The sequence below is a fragment of the Apus apus genome, chromosome 13 (assembly GCF_020740795.1).
Source record: "Apus apus isolate bApuApu2 chromosome 13, bApuApu2.pri.cur, whole genome shotgun sequence".
Lineage (NCBI taxonomy): Eukaryota > Metazoa > Chordata > Aves > Apodiformes > Apodidae > Apus > Apus apus.
The window spans coordinates 101,198-119,577 of record NC_067294.1 but is presented as its reverse complement, the minus strand read 5'-3'; the positions used below and the strand labels follow the sequence as shown (position 1 = coordinate 119,577).

The 18,380-nt window shown below is 39.3% G+C and overlaps 1 protein-coding gene across 1 annotated transcript in view; it reads left to right on the top strand.

The window, feature by feature from the left end:
* KDM3B (lysine demethylase 3B) overlaps positions 1-18,380 on the top strand; it is a 54,265-nt gene that overhangs the window by 9,309 nt on the left and 26,576 nt on the right. Inside the window, exons 2-7 of the mRNA XM_051631223.1 lie at positions 9,832-9,999; positions 12,336-12,449; positions 12,915-13,020; positions 14,527-14,651; positions 16,011-16,079; positions 16,999-17,568. Coding sequence (XP_051487183.1) covers positions 9,832-9,999; positions 12,336-12,449; positions 12,915-13,020; positions 14,527-14,651; positions 16,011-16,079; positions 16,999-17,568 — 1,152 coding nt within the window. The remainder of the gene's footprint in view (positions 1-9,831; positions 10,000-12,335; positions 12,450-12,914; positions 13,021-14,526; positions 14,652-16,010; positions 16,080-16,998; positions 17,569-18,380) is intronic.

Below are 18,380 nucleotides of genomic sequence, written 5' to 3'. Positions count from 1 at the left end.
AAGTGATTGCACTTCCTGTGTCTCATGAATGATGCTTCATTTGGACCCTTAAGCAAACGGCGTGGAGAAAAATTGCAGGAAATTAACAGTTCCTCATGTGTGCTTAGTTTCTAGGCCTCATGTTCCCTAAATGTACACACAGTGGAGTCAACTGAGTTGCCTGTTCAAGTGTAAACAATGGGACAATGTAGTGACATTGGTGAGGCAATATCCTGGTGCTGTCAGTAACAGCAGGTTGCTGGCATGTGATTTGTTCTTCAAAGCTAAAACACATTGACTACATAAACTTAACTACAAAGAACCTCCAACATTTTCTCAAAATCATAGAATGACAGAATGGTTTGGGTTGGAAGGAACCTTAAAGATCTTGCAGTCCCACCCCCCCTGCATGCTCAGTGACACCTCCCACTAGACCAGGTTGCTCAGGGCCCCATCCAACCTGTCCTTGAACACTTCCAGGGATGGAGCAGTCACAGCCTCCTGGGCAACCTATTCCAGTGTCTCACCACCCTTACACTAAATAATTTCTTCCTAATGTCTTAACCTAAATCTACCCTCTTCTAGCTTAGAACTGTTGCTCCCTGTCCTATCACTACACACCCTGGTAAAAAGTTCCAGCTTTCCTGTAGCCCCTTCTGGAAGGCTGCTATGAGGTCTTGAAGCCTTCTCTTTTCCAGGCTGAACAGCCACAATTATCTCAGCCTGTCTTCATAGGAGAGGTGCTTCAGCCCTTGAAACATCTTTGTGGCCCTCCTCTGGACTTGCTCCAAGAGCTCTATGTCCTTCCTGTGTCAGGGGCTCCAGAACTGAACATAGTATTCCCAGTGGAGTCTCACCAGAGGAGGAGAATTCTGTCCCTTGACCTGCTTGCCACACTCACTTCTTTTGATGCAGCCCAGGGCACGGTTGGGCTGCCAGTGCACATTGCTGGCTCATGTTGAGCTTCTCATTGACCAACACCCCCAAGTCCTTGTCCTCATAGCTGTGCTCAATCCATTCTCTGCCCAGCCTGTGTTGGTGCTTGGGATTGCCTCAACCCAGGTGCAGGACCTTGCACTTAGCCTTATTGCAATTCATGAGATTGTCATGGGTCCACCATTGAGCCTGTCAGGGTCCCTCTGGATGCCATCCCTTCCCTCCAGCCTGTCAACCCCACCACACAGCTTGGTGTCCTGCTGTTTTGAAAATAGTATCTTAAAGATACTTTGCATACAGAATTATAAACGTGCATATTTGATATTTCTGAGTGTCAGGAGAATAAAGCACTATACGATTTGAAGGCTTCTTAAATTTTGAACTTTGGACAACTACTCCGCTTTGACTAGTGAGCTGGTTTGCATGCTGGCTAAATCTCACAAGGAGGGGGTTAGAAGTATTTGGGTTATCCTCAATCTGCCTTTTGCATTTGGATTGCATTAAGTGGAGGCTTTGGAGTTCCAGGCTCAGTGCAAATCTGCTTGTACTTCGCCTTGTGTTGTAAACAAAATAGTACATCAATTTTGAGTAGTGCCTTGTTACAAGGATGAGGTGGTATGGATTTAGGCCAGTTGGATTGCTCTCACATTCATGCCTGTGATAATTAAGGCTGTGACTGTCTGTCACAGAGACACTGACAGGGCTGATTGTCCAGGGCTGAGCGTTGCTCATTTCTGTTACATGTTACACACGCTGTGTGTGGCAGCATGCTCTAGAATGACTGTGAACTGAAGCTGGTACAGAATGGGGCAGTGCTTTTTGGGAGATGAGACATGTTCCCTTCCATTTAGTGATTTCTGTATAGTTTCCAGCACTGATGCTGAGCTGTGATATTCACATTACTTGATATTTTCCTCCACACATGTGGCCAGCATTAGTGTTAGTAGTGATGCTCAGGCTGGAAGTGCTGTAATACTAAAAGGAATGGGATACGGACAGGGTGCTGTGGTGGGTTCCATTGGTTTTGGCACTTAGTAATTCTTTCTTTCCTACTTAACCAAACTCATCTAAATACATAGCTTTTTGAGCCACATAAAAAGGTACTAGAAGACCAATATTTTTGGGAATGGTTTTCTTCACTACTTTAGCTGAAATATGTTTAGTGGTGTTTTCTTTTTTCTTAATTTAAAGAGCTTATTAAACCAGGTCCTGCCTGGGACTGTCTGGGATTTTAGAATAATTACAGAATTTAGCTGTGACTTTCTTGCTTTGCTCTTGCTCCTATAATTCTGTTACTTATTAATCTTTAAATATTTCTTTTTCCTCCTTTGTTATACTGAAGTTTAAAAAAACAACAACAAAAACAACAAAAAAACCTTGGTCATCATTTTAGTGTCAAATGATCAGAGTAAATGAACTCATATTTTTCAGATCTACTATATTTGAGTACTTGAAAATCTTAATTTTATTGCGGAATGTGCTGTATATTACAGTGGTCTCAGACCATTATTCAGATTTCAAATGTAATAATTATAATGCCAACCAAGAGAGATTTAAATTCTAGGAAACTATTTTGATTTAGTAGTTGTTTGAAACAGATATTCAATTAATAATGTCTGCATTGGATCAGACAACTTGCTTGTATAAAGACTGTTCCAGAAAGGTTCCAGATGTTGATCTGATTCTCTGTGACATACTGTGTTTTCTCACTTTTTACTCTTATTTGTGTAACTTGTCACCTTTGAATAATAATGACACGTCCCCCCATCTCACTTTATTGTCAGTCCATCATGTTGCATCAAACTATCATTTAATTCTACCAGTGCCATTTCTGACGTGTTTTGGTAGCCTTTTTTTTCCATCTCCACTACACAGAGGTCTTCACAGTGTCCCTGCATAGTCTTTTCATTGCTTTGTTCTTGCAATCTGTCATTCAAGAAAATTTTCTTAACAAAGTATTTTTAGATGAATCTTAATCCCAATATTGTCTCCTGTATAGTGGGCAGATAAAATAGGGTTATTATCTTTTTGGCAGGCCTTTTTTTTTTTTTTATGAAGCAACCTTATTTAACCACTCCAAAGTACTCATTTTCTAAACCTTTGAGCATTCTTGTTTGCTTTCTTATGCTGTTTTGTCACCCAGACTGGTCAGAAGTATTTTAGCAGAGGACTTAACTGAGGCTGAGTAGAGACAGTCACTTCAGGTGTATTATTATGTACGTGTCTGTCCTTTTTTGAAACAGTATGAGATAGCTGAAGGTAGCCTTGTGATCCATTATAATCTGCTCACTTTTCAAAACTTATACTTGTCCTGTCACTGGTAGTACAAGGTAGCACCTTGTACTTATTTTTGTGATTAAGTTGGGTTCTGATCTGAGGTGGTTTCTCAAGTTTGTCAAGATAATTTTGAATTCTGTCTTCGAGTGTGCTTGCAGAGCTTTCCAGCATGTGATCTGTTGAACCTTGTAGTCCTGGTATCAGTTACAATGTTCAATGACTGCTCTTGTCAGTGTCATTTTTGGAACTTGAACAGGTTCCTGTGAAGACCCTCAATCAAATGCTTCCAACTTATCAGAGAATAGTTGAGCTTTGTGCTTAGCATATAAGCTCTCCTTTCCTGGTGTGACATGTTATACAAAAGTGGTCCAAAGCCTCAATTCAAGGCGTGTGATCTGTGTTTCTCTACTTGGAAGACCTGGTAATTTTTCTTTAAGCAGGTGAATGACAGGGCCTTTAAGTATCTAATCTGTATCTACCCATGATGTTTAAAGTAACTTTTACATAGAAACATTGCCATTCTTTCCTTGTATCAATGGGTTAGCAAACTTCTTCCATACTTTATTGATAAAGCTTCAATAGTAAAGTGAGTTTTGCTAAGCTCTTGCAAGGAAAAAAAAAAAAGCTATTGTTACCTGGAACCTATTGATTCATAAACATGGTCATCTTAATTAGAAATTATTAAGTACTGCTGTAGATTACTGTGCACGTTAAGTGTTGACTCACATGGTTTAAATGCCCATTTTCAATCACAAACCAGAAACACTTATGATAAATATTTGTGGCCGTTTATTAGCAGCTCACTACCCCACAGGGTAATGGCTTCAGTAAAGTTATGATTTCTCTAGCTCCTGCTGTTTTAATACTTTTTCTGCCCTAGATCCTATGAAAAGCATTTCTGGTTGTTTTGCTTAATTATTGTCACACATTATAAGCATTGAAAAGTGCGAAGGAAATAGAGAAACCGTGTGTATTTACTAATTTTTAGTAATACATTTAGTGTCTTCACTAATTAAATAGTGTCTTAATTAGTATCAGCCTTTAAGTGTAACTGTTCTGTCTTAATAACTGGTTTCTTGGTTATGTGGTGAAATCTACTTTTTGTTTGGCTCAGTACAAATTATTTTAGAGGAGGATTTTTCTCTTTTTTTTTTCTTCCTGGCTTTGTGAATCAGCTACAGAAAAACACCTAGTGTGTGAGTGTATCTGCTGGATCAGATTTTTTTGCCTTGGACTGTAAGAAGTACTTTGAAGCATGATTACTTCATTGGAAGCTAAATGTTCCTTAAGCATCGGTGTGTATGTCATCTTTGTCTCACATAATTAATTCCAAAACAGTACTTTGATTGCATTAGAAAATGGTTAGAAAACTATTGTAGGTTTGTTTGGGGTTGGGATTTTTTTGTTGTTTTTAAATCTCATTTAATGGTGGTATTGGCTGCATGAGATCTCAGATATGTCTCCCAAGTTGAAACCTCAGTATCTACCTTCCCTTTTTTCTTTTCTCACATGTTGACAATGTAGTTCTTTCTACATTATGAGCTAAAGGTCATGGACCAACTTGTTACCCAGTTTTTCTTGGTAGTCTGCAACAGATTCCTGCCAGTGCCTCCTTCTGGGCATAAGTACTATTATTCCAATTTACAGATGGGGAAACTCAGCCAGTGAGACTAAATGGCTTGGCCAAGGTCATGCAGGAAGCCTCTGATGAAGCAGGGAATTGAACCTGGGTCTCTGGCTACTCTCTAGCAACTGATGGACCATCCTTCCTTTCAAAACTAGGTAAAATTTAAGACCATTTTAAGGGATATTTTTTCACTTGGATTTTTTTTTGGCCATCTTCTGCTTTTTATACTACATAAAACCCTAAAATGTAAAGGTTTTGTTTTTCATAGATGGCATCTTCGTTAGATCTTTATGCAAATTCTAATGCAATGAGCTGCAGTATTTTTTCTTGAATAGGTTATGTTTAGAGCCGGTGTGTCACATGGTGAAAAAGACCAATACATGTCTTATCTACACTGTGGTCTTGTTGCTGCTTTTGTAGTGGAACTGATGTTGGAAAACTTTAAGGGAAATTCCACTTGAACCAGACTGTAGTTCTTTGTAGTGTATTAAGGCCTGACTGTTCAGGTAGTAACTAGACAAGAATGTGTCTTCTGGAAAAAGTGCTTCAGCTCTCCTTGAATATCAGCCCTGCTTTCTAGTGTAATTTTTTTATTAATAACACAAATGCTGTTGTTTGCAATAGATGTTGCTTAGGGTAGTTGTTTTTTCCCCATAGGAGAACCTGGGAAATCCTGCAGGTCCATTTTTGGCTAAGCAGCATAATTTATGTGATACGGGCATCTCTACCTGTAATTGCATATCTAGCTGCTGTCATGAATACCACTGTTTAAAAGCTTTGGTATCAAAGCAGTGTTGCTGTTCTTACCAATGACTTGTCTGAACTGATGGTGAGCAGAGTTAGGAGGGTCAGCAGAAGTTATTGTTGCTACCTGTGATTGATGAATCATAAGGGCGATTGGTACATTTGAGAGTATGTTTATTCTGACAAGCCAGGGCTTTACCATACAGACATTGCCCTCTTGAGACAGAACTACACAATTTTCAAATTAAGATGAAAGTGAAATAAGGAAATTCTCAGTTATAATGCAGCTGGTTTGCTTAAGGCTTCTGAGTTTTTCAACAGAGGTGGAGTATTTCTGTTTACCACTTTAAATTTCAAAAGCATATATGTTTCTTCATTCTCAAGCCCATCTCATCTGTCCTTATTTTCAGGGATTCCCTTAGTGTTTTTCCTCATAGAATCTAAGCATATTGGGCATCAGTTCATGATTAGACAGTAGTTCTTTCCTGTAGTGGTACCTGGATACCACTTCCACAAGGTGGTATCTGCACAAGCACTGTGCTGTGCGAGTCAGCCTCTGCTTCTTGCACAACTAGTCCAGAACGTGGTTTCTATTGCAGATTCTGGAAACAGAAGCTGAGAACATAGCTGTTCATATTGAGGCTCTCATGCTTTTTGTTACTGTGTGATCTGCTGGAACCTACTGACAATACTGACAATATCAGGTATGGTGTTGCCTGGATCTGGCACAGCTGCCCTGCATGTGTGTGTAGGAAAATGCTCTGGGTATTGACCTAGGATCAGTAACACCTTTTCTAATGGTTGTGAGTCAAAGTTTGGCAGGACTCCATGGTTATGTTGATTATATGAAGATGGAAGAAAACTGAACACTGAAAGTAAATCTTGTTAAACAAGCTTCCTGTGTCTTCTCTGAAATGGTCTTAATATTATGATGTTGCAGGTATTTTCTCTGATTGACCCAGTTCGTGGGTCTGGGTTTTTAGAAATGAAAACTTTAAGGTCTGTCTTTTTAATTAAGTGATGGAATAGAATAGTTCAGTTGGAAGGAACTTATGATGACAATCTAATCCAAGTGCCTGACCACTTGAGGGCTGGCCAAAAGTTAAAGCATGTATTAATGGCACTGTCCAAAATCATTTTAAAGACTGACAGATGTGGAGCATTGATCACCTCTCCATGAAGCCTGTTGTAGTGTTTTACCACCCTGTTGGTAAAGAAATGTTTCCTAATATCAGCTCTGAACCTCCCCTAGTGCAGTTTTGAGCCATTCCCAGATGTCCTGTCCCTGGATCCCAGGGAGAAGAGATCAGTTCCTCTTACTCCATGGCTCCTCCTCAGGAAGCTGCAGAGGTCACCCCTCAGCCTCCTCTTCTCCCCAGCAGAAAAACCTAGAGGCCTCAGCCACTTCTCGGAGGACATGCCTTCCAGTCCTTCGCCAGCTTGGTTGTCTTCCTCTGGAGGCATTTGAGGACCTTCACATCCTTCTCAAATGGTGGGGCCCAGAACTGCACACAGTGCTCCAGGTGAGGCCACACCATTGCTGAATCCAGTGGGACAATCCTCTCTCTCATGTCCAGCTGGTTGTCCTGTGTTTGATGCCCCCAGGGTGCTGTTTGTCCTCTGGGCTGCCAGGGCACACTGCTGGCTCCTCTGGAGCCTCCAGTTGGCCAGCATCTGCTAGTCTCTTTCTGCAGGGCTGCTCTCCAGCCACTCCTCCCCCAGTTTATACTTGTTTTGGGCATTACTCCTCCCCAGGGGCAGAATCCAGCATGTGTTCTTGTTGCGTTTCATGCCACTGATGACTGCCCAGTGCTCCAGTTTGTCTCGATCTCTCTGCAAAACCTCTTGTCCCTTGAGAGAGTCAGCAGACCCTGCCAGTTTGGTATCATCAGCAAACTTGTCAGAGTATCTAAAGTCTTATTAAAATCCAGAAAAACTACATCCACCACCTTCTCTTCATCGACTAGGTGGGTGATCTTGTTGTAGAAGGAGATAAAATCCATTGAATGGGACTTCCCCTTTGTGAACCCGAGTTGTCCGTGCCTGATGAGTGCTTTGTCCTTTATGTGTCTTGCAATAGCACTGTGTGTGATTTTGATAATTTTTCCAGGTACTGAGGTTAGACTAGCAGGTCTGTAGTTCCACGAGTCTTTCCTCAGTGTCCTTCTCTGCCCAACAGTGGACTAACATCAGCAAGCTTCCAGTCAGTGGGGACCTCCCCAGCTCCCAGGACTTTTGGTAGCTGATTGAGAGGGGTCCTGCTAGACTGTTACAGATGGCGTTGCTACTGCTTTGTATATGATGGGTGGCCAGTATTTGTCAGAATATTTAGTGACCCTCTTAAACAAATGTGAAACACCTATCTCGAAGTTCTTCACAGGCTATTTCTTGTAGGGGTTTGTTTGTTTGTTTGGGGGTTTTTTGGGGGCTTTTCTTTTTGTTTGTGGAGTTTTTTTAAACCAGGGAGTAAAGTGTTAAATTTGTGACTAAAGGCGCAGCTGTTCCACTTTATCAATTTATAATGATTCATAGAAATGTGAGGTCAAGACTGGAAGAAATTTCCTTACAGTCTTACTTCATGTATGTCATGGGGTAAATTGACTTGTTAAAATCTGTATGAAGTAATAAAAATAAACCTAATAGGTATCTCTATTTATTTGGTACAGAGTGGTAAGCTGCACTTCATTGCTTGTTTGAATTTGTCTTGCCTTTGTTGATCCTTGCCCAAATAGTTTAAGGGGATGTTGTATTGACAGGTCTTGTCTGTGTAGCTACTTATAAAACTTCACCTCCTCTTCTTCAAATTCTTAAATGTCTTGCTAAAAGGCATATACTCAAATGTCAGCATTATTCTACAATTTCTTTTTGACAATCTTTTTCATATAACCTTGACAATAAGGGAATCTTAACAAGATTATTACCCAGTACTGTACATATAAATAAATAATTCCTTTGTGTTATTCTTACTTAATAGCCCTCTCTATGTCACATTCTACAGCCAAAGTAGCACAGGTGGAATTTTAAGAAAGGTACAGACTCACTGAAGCAGAAAAGGTGTTGACTTCAGTTTCCACTATGTTGCTGAAATTTGTTGAATTGAAGGAGATACATGCTGAAAGATCAAGTTGTCTTTCTCCATGAGGCAGCATAAGCTTAAGCAGTAATGGAGTTCAATAATTCATCAGGAGAGATGCTTTGTTTTTGCTCCCTCCCCTTGGAGTTTGAGCTTTTGAGTCTTGGGGGGAGGAGCGGGGAAGAGAACTGTATGAGTGGTCTCTAATATCCCTAATTTTAATCAGGGTTACTGGTAAAGCAGAGCGCTGTGTCTGGGTAGTGCCCCGTAACCTCCCTTGCCCCCCTCATGATCGTGTAATTATTACAAAACTCTGTTTTGACTGTCCAGCTTAAGGTGTTTCTTTACTGATTAGACATTTCTTGCCGTTTATATGACATATTTGATTAAATTTGTGTAGCATGTAAGTTCTGTAGATGAAGGATGGGAATGAGACTGTGTTTTAACATTTCATAGCCCTAGTTGTTAGGATGTGGAACGAGACTTGTAACCCGCATTTCTGTTCTTGACATTCTTGCTGTGTAATTTAGAATCTGTCCTTCCTGATATAAAAGGAGAGGATGTTATCTCAGACTAGTGATTTAGAGTGGTAGTGTGGTTTATAATGCCACACTTGTAAATAAGGTAATGAAAAGTCTAGTGAGTAGATATTTCTGGATAATTTCATGCCATCCAGAATATTTGCATTTGGTTCAGGAAGGTTTATAATGTACAGGGCAACACAAAACTTGTAACTTAGACTGATGTAGGGTCAGTTAACCATACTCAGGCCATTTGTTGAAGTGCCAGGTTAGTGTGTCTAAATGCTAAAAAATACCGATGTGCAAGAGACTTCCGTTTGGTCATCAGTTGTATTTTGTTATGAAGGATATTCACATCTTTAATTTTATATGGGGAATTGCAGCATTTGGAGCCAGTGGTGTGTGTTTGGGGATAAATTATTTTTCATAGGTTAGTAGTTGCTGTGAATTTGATTCATGTTTCTTTTGTAATGTTTGATAGCTATGTAGATGTGATGTTCTCAGTGTTACCATTACAATACTTATCCTGATTTTTCTGACTACAGCTGCTGTCTCCTTATCCATAGGGTTTCTAGTAATCTATTTTTTTTTTCCATTTGGTGTTTGAAAAGAGCTGAAATGCCTTCTGGTTTTTGTTTTTTTGTTTTGTTTTGTTTTTGTTTTTTTTAAATCAGATCTTTGTGGAATTTGATGGCTGTAACTGGAAACAACATGCCTGGGTGAAAGTCCACGCTGAAGAAGTTATAGTGTTGTTGCTGGAAGGGTCGTTGGTTTGGGCACCTCGAAGTGATCCAGTTATGCTTCAGGGGACTCTAGTCTCACTGACACAGTGGCCTGCACTGGTGAGTATTTGGCCAAAAGCTCTCATATCCTCAAAGGTTTGCATCAACTGTGCTGTGAAACACAAGGCTTGGATATCATACAGGGCATCACTATGCAGGTATCAAAAGTGGCTTGGCAATAGATTTTTTTAAAATGGCAAATAGGAGACCAGTAAACTGAGAGCTGAAATGCCTTGGAAAGGCATCTGAAAGGCAGTGCAGTTCTAGTTCCTGCCCCAGAAATTGAAACTGTTACAGTTGAGTGTTTTAGGATTTTCTGAATTGTGAGAATAAGCCTTTTGGTCTTACTGTAGAATCTCTAGAACTTTGTATGGCGAAGGTTCCTGCATCATTTTAGTAGGTATTCCTGAAGGTACTTTGGGCAAGAGGATAGACTGTGGGCTGTGCCTGACCTATGAGCCGTAAGTTGGCCACTCTTAATCTAAAATAAATTTTAATCTAAAATAAATGTTGTCAACATTAATTAACATGACATGTAAAATTTTCTCTGATTTCTTGAAACAGTAATCCCTATTGCTCTTTATGTGGCAGTTACATGTTATGACACATGAGACCCAAGCCAGTGTGTTTTAGCTAGCATGTCTGAGTATACTTGTTCTGCAGACATACTGGTGAGTTGTGTGAAGACCATTCCTTACATCCTTCTTTCTTCTCTTTGTGGCTTCTGCAGAGGAAAGATCGTTGTATGTGAAAATCTTACCCTGTTTCCATGCTGTCAAATTTTTATTATTTTAACCTTATTGTGTTTCTTTTTTCTTCCTGCTGTCCTTGATGTGATTGAGATCCTGCTTTTTAATACTGCATTTTGTGCATGGGCACACTGAAGTTTTTTTTCCAGTCAAGGAGCATGTGCCTTGGTAGAATTTGGATTCAGTGTTGTAGATTGATACTTGGACTCAAAGCAACAAGTTCAGCATTGCATTTTTCTCTGAGGATTTCTTGTCTAAAGACAGAGGAAAACAAGGCCCTTACAGCAGAGACTCTGTATATAGTGCTTTTTCTATAGGCAGGCTTTTCCTTTCAGAATATTTCCAACTTGCCTCTAAGAGTGAACTCCAGTTTAATTTCATCTGGGAAACTTTTTATACCAGATCAGTTTATTTCAGATGATTCCCAAGTGTCTTGATACCTGAGTGATTTGGGAGTGTTGCCACAGTCTGCACACTGATTATGTAATGAGTTGTGTTAGAACCAAGTATGGGTCCGCTGAGGTCCCAGAGGGTTTCTGCAATAACTCAAGCTGTATCTGTAGACTTGCTGAAAAAATGTTTCCATCCCTTGTACCCTGAACAGCCAAGTGAGCACTCAAGCTTTCACTGAGTGCTAGAGGCCTACCCAGATAACTGCATGGGAGTACAGACTGGAGTTAGCCCCTGCCCCAGAGTGCAGATGTGCAATGTGCTCAAGTCTGGGAAGCCAGCTACAACTACTTTGCGTTACAAAGGGGATGGTGGGTTTTTTTGTGTTGGTTTTTTTGTGTTGGGTTTTTTTTGAGGGGTATTGGAATTGGGGTTTTTTGGGGGCAGGAGGGGTTTGAGGTGTATTGGTTATGAATGTGTATTCATCCTTCATTGCCTCTTTGTGTAGTGCTGTTTACTTCTAGGAATAGAGAAAATAAATTTTGTATTCATGTTGTTGCATACAGGAGAATGGAGTGTGAACAAACTTGATGAGAACTGTTAAGGGAAAAATGTTGTGAATACTTGTGTGTTAAAATCATGTAAGCAGAGACAGGTAACATGCTTCAAAGACTCAATGGATGGCAACTTCCTTTTATATCAGCGAGTTACATTGTAAGATTATAATGCTGATTTTTAGTAATTCGTCCTGCAGCTTGAATATCAATAGTAAACCTGTTACGAACTGCAGTTTGCACAAAACACTAGGGAAGAAGCTCCTCTTTATTAATATGCCTATGAATTACCTACACTTGCCTTCTGTATGGGAACAAAAATGCTCCTTTCAGGAAGCTATACCCAAAATATGTAGCATAGTTTGAACAATTAGCCAAAGATTCTTTTTGTTTAACCTGAGCATCAGAAGGTGCTTATCAGTGAAAAACAAATACCACAAAAGGTGTTTTCCATTCTATTTTGTTCTAATTAGGTTGTGCAGCCAGTTTTCTGTAATTCCTTATAATATCCCACACTTGCAAGAGCTATTGGCTTAGACATAATGAGTAATAATATGCATTGAAAATCAGGCACTGAGTGGTGGAGGTTGACAAATGAAACTTTTTATTCTTTGTGATACTTAATTAGCATGTGAAAACAACTATTGGCCTGTATGTTTGCTCAGTCATTTTTATAACTTTTGTTTTTTGTTGTTCATCATAGACCTTCACTCCTCTAGTAGATAAGCTGGGTTTAGGTTCTGTGGTCCCAGTGGAGTTTCTTCTGGACAGACATTTATGCTTCCTGTCTGATGCCAATGGATTACGTTTGTTTCAGGTATTTGAACTGTGTTCAGTTAAAGTGCAGATTTATCTTTGTGCTGTGATTGATAGATTAATTTGTATTTTTTTTACGGTTCCACTTCTGCATTCTTGTCTTCCTCCTTTCACTGTCCTGTCAATGTATTTGCATTAGTTTCCCTGTTTTTCCAAATGCTTACAGTAATCTTCATCTGCATGCAAAGAGTCCTACTTCCTCTCTGTATTGGTAGCTGGAGAGCTATCTGCCAACCATCATGTAGCTGATAATTGCAATGGAAATTTTGCAACAACTCTTGCATAGCGAATCCTTTTTTTCCTCTTATCATGTTCAGCAATGTTTTTCTTGATTTTCCTTTTTTTTATATTTTTGTTTGTTTGTCAATTTTTGACAGCAGCTGAAGAAGAGCTGTCCCATAAAAACTAATTATTCTGTTACCTTAAAAGACTATACTTTTATGTTAAAACTGTTTGTTGTTGGCAGATGGGAACAGAGACTCAAAATCAGATTCTGCAGGAACAGCCTTCACTGAGAGAATCTGTCAATGCATTGCTCAGTGACCAGAAGCTTCAGGAGATATTTAGTAGAGGTGAGACTGTTTTTCTGTCTCAGAGCTACTTTGTTGTGGAACAGTTAGACCATGCTGGGATTTGTGAAGGAGAATACTAATAGTATCTGTTACTGTTTGATTATTTTATTTTTTTCTGGAATTGTTTTGTAAGTTCTTTACAAGGAAGCATTATTTTGTCACAGATACAGGTAAATAGTTGCTGAGATACAATCAGAAATGCCTACTGGGAATAATCACTGAAGATGTCGTTAAAGTAGGGCAACATATTAGGGCAACATATTATTGATAATGTCCATGTATTTACCTCTTTCTTTATTTTATGTTTTAGTTTTGAAATTTAAAGTTTTGGTCCTGTTCTATGGTTCTTTTCTCTAATTGTGGAAGTGAAAGTACTCTGTAGTTATCTTTAAGAATTTCTGCTTACCTATCAAATTGAAATGTTGGCATTTTGATATTTAATGCATGAATTGTTTAAGTTGAAAATGTGGGGTTGCCACGGCTGCTCAGCATAGAGTTAATACCATGGCTGTTGTCTGGATTGTGTATTGGGGCGAGCTTGACTGCAGCTTTTATTGTCAGACTGGGGTCTTCTAGTTAAAGAGCTAAATGATTTTTCCATCCAGAATTTGGATTCATGGGCCAGATGTTCCCCCAAATGTAAGTCGCTCTATTACATTTGAAGGATGACAAATCAATTAATGGTGATTTAGTGCCTTTTGATTAAATAAAATGTTCATTGATAAAAATGCTGTGAGGACAATACTTCTTACATGAGCAAGTAGCTTCAGAGTTGTCCAGTTTGGAGTCTTCTTCTGAAACACCTTGTTCTGCCTGTATCAGATACAGCTATTGGATCATGTGGATTTTGATGATCTAATATTAACTAAGTGTTTTTTTGTCTGGACTTAGGGTGGGAGGAGACTGGATGTTGATGTGGAGAGTGAGGATAGGGTCGGAGGAGACCTTTCTGTAGATAATCCATTACCCATGTCAAAGAATTTAGACTGGTTGGTTTAGAGACATTAGATATTTGTACAATTGTATTGAATTTTCTACAGTTACAAATACGTGTTTCTATTCTGAACTACATGCAGTTTATACTGAGATTTGTGGCACGTGGACTGAGTCAGAATGCTGTGACAGTCCACTGGATTGATGCTTCATAATTACTGACCTGTGGTGAGAAAGCAAGAGTGTAGTTAGCAAGGAGCCCCTATCTAGTTTAATTTTTGTCAAAGCAGTGAGCTTTTGCTCTTCCATACTTTTTTTACCTGTAAACTGCATTAATTTTGTCTTCACAACAGGGTTGAGTTACAGCAATGAGGGCTTATTGACATTTTACAATAGAATGCTTGACTTATGCAGGATTTGCAGCAGAAGCCCTAGTGTTTTCAATTCTTTCCACCTGAAAGATGACACTTCAAGCCCTAACTATGTGCATAGAACTTTTTTTATTGTATGACTCTTTAACTAGTATGACACAAAACTTGCCTAGAACATGTACTCATAGTCCTTCTTTTCCAGGTCCTTATAGTGTCCAAGGCCAAAGAGTTAAGATTTACCAACCAGAGGATGAAAATAGCTGGCTCTGTGGTGTTGTGAGCCATCAAGACCCAATAAGTCGTCTTATGGAGGTGTCTTTAACTGAGGTAAAAATAGCAAGCACTGCTTTGCTGTTCCTGAAATACTGTTCCTAAATTTCTCATGGAGAATGACAGCTTCACCAAAACTTGTACATTTGCTTCTTTGCTGTTTGTTTTAAAAGATGAATAATTATCTGTGTTGTGATTTTTAGATATTTTTTTTTTATGACCTTCCACAGTATATGGTACACAGCCTGCTTCTATGAAAGCAGCTGCAAAGATTTCTTTGGAAATGAATGCTAGAGGAAAAAAAAAAAATCAGGTGTAGCTTTCTGGATGTGAGAGCATGCTGATTGATGTCCAGAGACCCTCTGGGTCTGCTATGCTGTGGTCTGCCTGGGTTTTCTCTCAGCTTCTGTCTGACAAGCTCAACAAGTGGTTTGAAACAAGCGTAGCACAGAAGATGAAATCTTAGTCTAAACAGAATTGATTGCATTTTAGTGTAGGCTGCTTACATTTGCCCTTTTCCTATTGGTACACCCAGTAAGTGTAGTAAACATGTGCACTGTCAGAGTTACCTGCTTTGTGTTGTGTGTCTCTGTGCAGTCTGGCAGGTAGTTCAGTCTTACCAGAAGCCTGTTCTTCATGGCTTCCTTTTTCGTGAGCAACGAGGAACAGGAGAGTGGTGCTGTGTGTAAACTACTGTAGCAGCAACACGTTTTTTTAGGTGGTCTTCTGTATGCCATGCCCTCAGCCCCTGGAGTCCTTTCCAAGTGCAGTAAAATACGTGTGCAGAATGAAAGCACTGAGCATGCCCAGTGAGTCCTGTGTAGATACGCAGTTATCTATTGCTGGTGCACAGGGGAAAAAAGTATACCGTGTATGGTAAGTAAGTATAGTACTTTGGAGAGCCATTGAAATTGTGGAGTGTATGCTTTAAGCAGATGTGGCCCAGGAAGCACTCACCTTGCTGTCTATCTCTGTGAAATAAGAAGGTAACCCCCAAGTGCAATTTCAGAAATTGGGTTTTCATTGCTCCTGTTGGTCAGACACCAATGAGGATAGTTAACATAAATTGATGTGCTTCCTTTCAGTAGTGTTTTCTACAGGCTAGAACAATACTAAATCTAATTCTAAAAGAGCTGTGTTTAATGCAATGAATGTGGAAAAAATTTACAAGGAAACAGTGGCAGGAACCAAATCTGAAAGTTTTTGAAATGGAGAAGGAGCAAAAGAATAGCAGGTAGACTGGAAGGTTGTAGTCTTACTAAGGAAATAAGACAGAAATAAAAGGCTAGTGGGAGAGGGGCTGAAGAGGAATCATGTGTTTTAGATCTCTTATGTTGATATTGTATACTCTGAATTAAAAACTAACCTCCTCTTTTCTTCCTCCTCCTTCCTCAATATCCATCCACATAAAATTAGAGTGGTCAAATAAAGTCAGTGGATCCTCGACTGATTCATGTGGTGATGGATAACACTTCTCCAAGTGAGGTACTGCAACAGTTCAGGTCTTTTATACATGGTGTGAAATTTCATAAAAATTGAGATATAAAACATAGGAACAACTGAAAACTGATGCTGTGTTCCAGGTGTGATTTTGATAATGTAATTGGAAGAGGAAAATTTTCTTTACAACTTTGAGAGTTGGTTATAGCTTTCTTTAAACAATTTTCATTTTGTTCAGGCCTATTTACTAAGTTCAGCATGGATCTTGGGATGATGTTCAATAAGCATGTTTGTTGTGCTCCATTTTAAAGGATAGCACTCTGATAAAGCATATCTCTGTGCTCACTGCCTTCTTCTAATGGTATTGTTCTGTGCTTCTTCACAGAACCTTTTTAACAAATTCTAAAGATTACCATCTGACTTCACTGAAGCAGGCTTGTATGCTTGCAGTGTTTCCTTTCTTCACTTGAGAGGTTCCATGATAACAATTGAACCTGTGTTTTACCCTAGGCTAAAGGGAGGACATTCTCCTGTAGCTAGATATTGTAGGCTTTGGGCAGAGGACAGAAAGTTGTGCCCTTAAAGTAAACTGTGAGGATTAGAGTGATAGCAAAAAATAGCATGAAAATAGTTTTCATACATTTGCAAGAACTGTGGTGGAGTATGGCCATTTGCATGTTTTCCAAAATCTGCCATGGTCTGGTATGTGCTACAGGAAGTAGCTCAAATAAAAATCTTATTGTGAACATCCTATTCTAGTATAAAAAAGTCAAGACTGAACTTAATGCTTGTGTTCTATATTCACATAGTATCTTTCCTTAGAGGTCTCAATTTGTGATTAAAATAAAGTGTTTCTAAGCTTAAGAGCAGTGTAATGAATTATTTGTTCTAAAAGAAAAAAAGTTATTTGAACAGATGTTCCTGATTGTTCTGTTTAGTGATTGCATGTTTTTCTCTATTATAGGGAGTGAGCCTAAAAGCAGCTAAATCATCCAAAGGGAAAAAGAAGAAGGAAAGTCTGGAGGGAAAGGATGCACGGAGGAGGAAAAATGCTTCAGATTCTGGGTGTGACCCTGCAACAAAGAAGCTAAAGGAGAGGGGTGAGGTGGATAGCAATGGTAGTGATGGAGGTGAGGCAAGCAGAGGTCCTTGGAAAGGAGGCTCCAATAGTGAAGCAGGACTGGATCCAAGGGCCAAACAGTTGCCTGCCTTCATTCCTCAGATTAATCGCAATATTCGCTTTGCCACTTACACCAAAGAGAATGGTCGAACACTAGTAGTCCAAGATGAGCCAGTTGGTGGTGACACACCATTGCCCTTCACTCAGTTTTCCTCTGTGGCTGGTCAAGTGTCATTAGTTGGATCTGGATGTAAAGAGGCAGGAAAAACACTGGAACAGGTTGGCCAAGGCACTGTAACTGCAGTTACTACAACTACTTCGACGCCGACAACTGTGAGAATCTCTGACACCAGTTTGCCAGCTGTTACTGGACAAGAGAAACTCAAAACAGGCCGATCACAACCCCAGGGAGAGGTGAGTCGCTCATGATCCAGCATATTCAAGACACACACTTTGTGATTGATGTTCTGCAACGTATTTCTGTTACAAGTGTGTCCATGGATTTGAGAGAACTTTTTTTCTGATTAATCCCTCCCAAAGAAACTGTTTTGTTGTCTGATCTCAGAAAGAACTCAGAAGAAAGTGAAGGAATCCTTCACTTTGAGAAAGAATTGTAAGAGACAGCTTTTTAACAGTCTTAGCTTTATTCAGCCTTCATTTGAGAAGTGCAGCCTTAAAGTCACTTCAAGCACTGCACTTAGTATAATGAATTTTGTTGTGTCATATAGAAGATAACATACTTAATGTCTCTGGCCATTATAAACAAGTATGCGTGAGACTGTGCACTAAGTTGAACATCTAAGTTGCTTAAAAAAGTCTCAAAACCAGAGAAGCATTGAGGCTACGTTTACAGGACCTTTTTGTAGATGCCCACCTTGTCTGTTACAGCTGTAACCTCTGTAGTATAAAAATGAGCCAGTTGAATAATATATTATTTATGGCTGAAATCAGAGAAATCATTAAAATATTTGAGATGGAAACCTTTAGAATAAATTGCATAGTCTGGAAGCAGCTTGAAGCCATTTTAATTGTATCTTTGTTTTTAAGGGGAAAAGTAGAAGGGAAACTGTGTTAAAAACAAGTAGAAGACTTTATAAAAACAAAGCAAAAAAAACCACAAACCACCTCAGTAATACAGAAAAGATTAAGAAACTTGTAGTCTACTGTATAAAAAGTGAAGAAAAGCAGTTTTAGTTAAGGTTCCCTATTTGCTGATTTGAATTAAA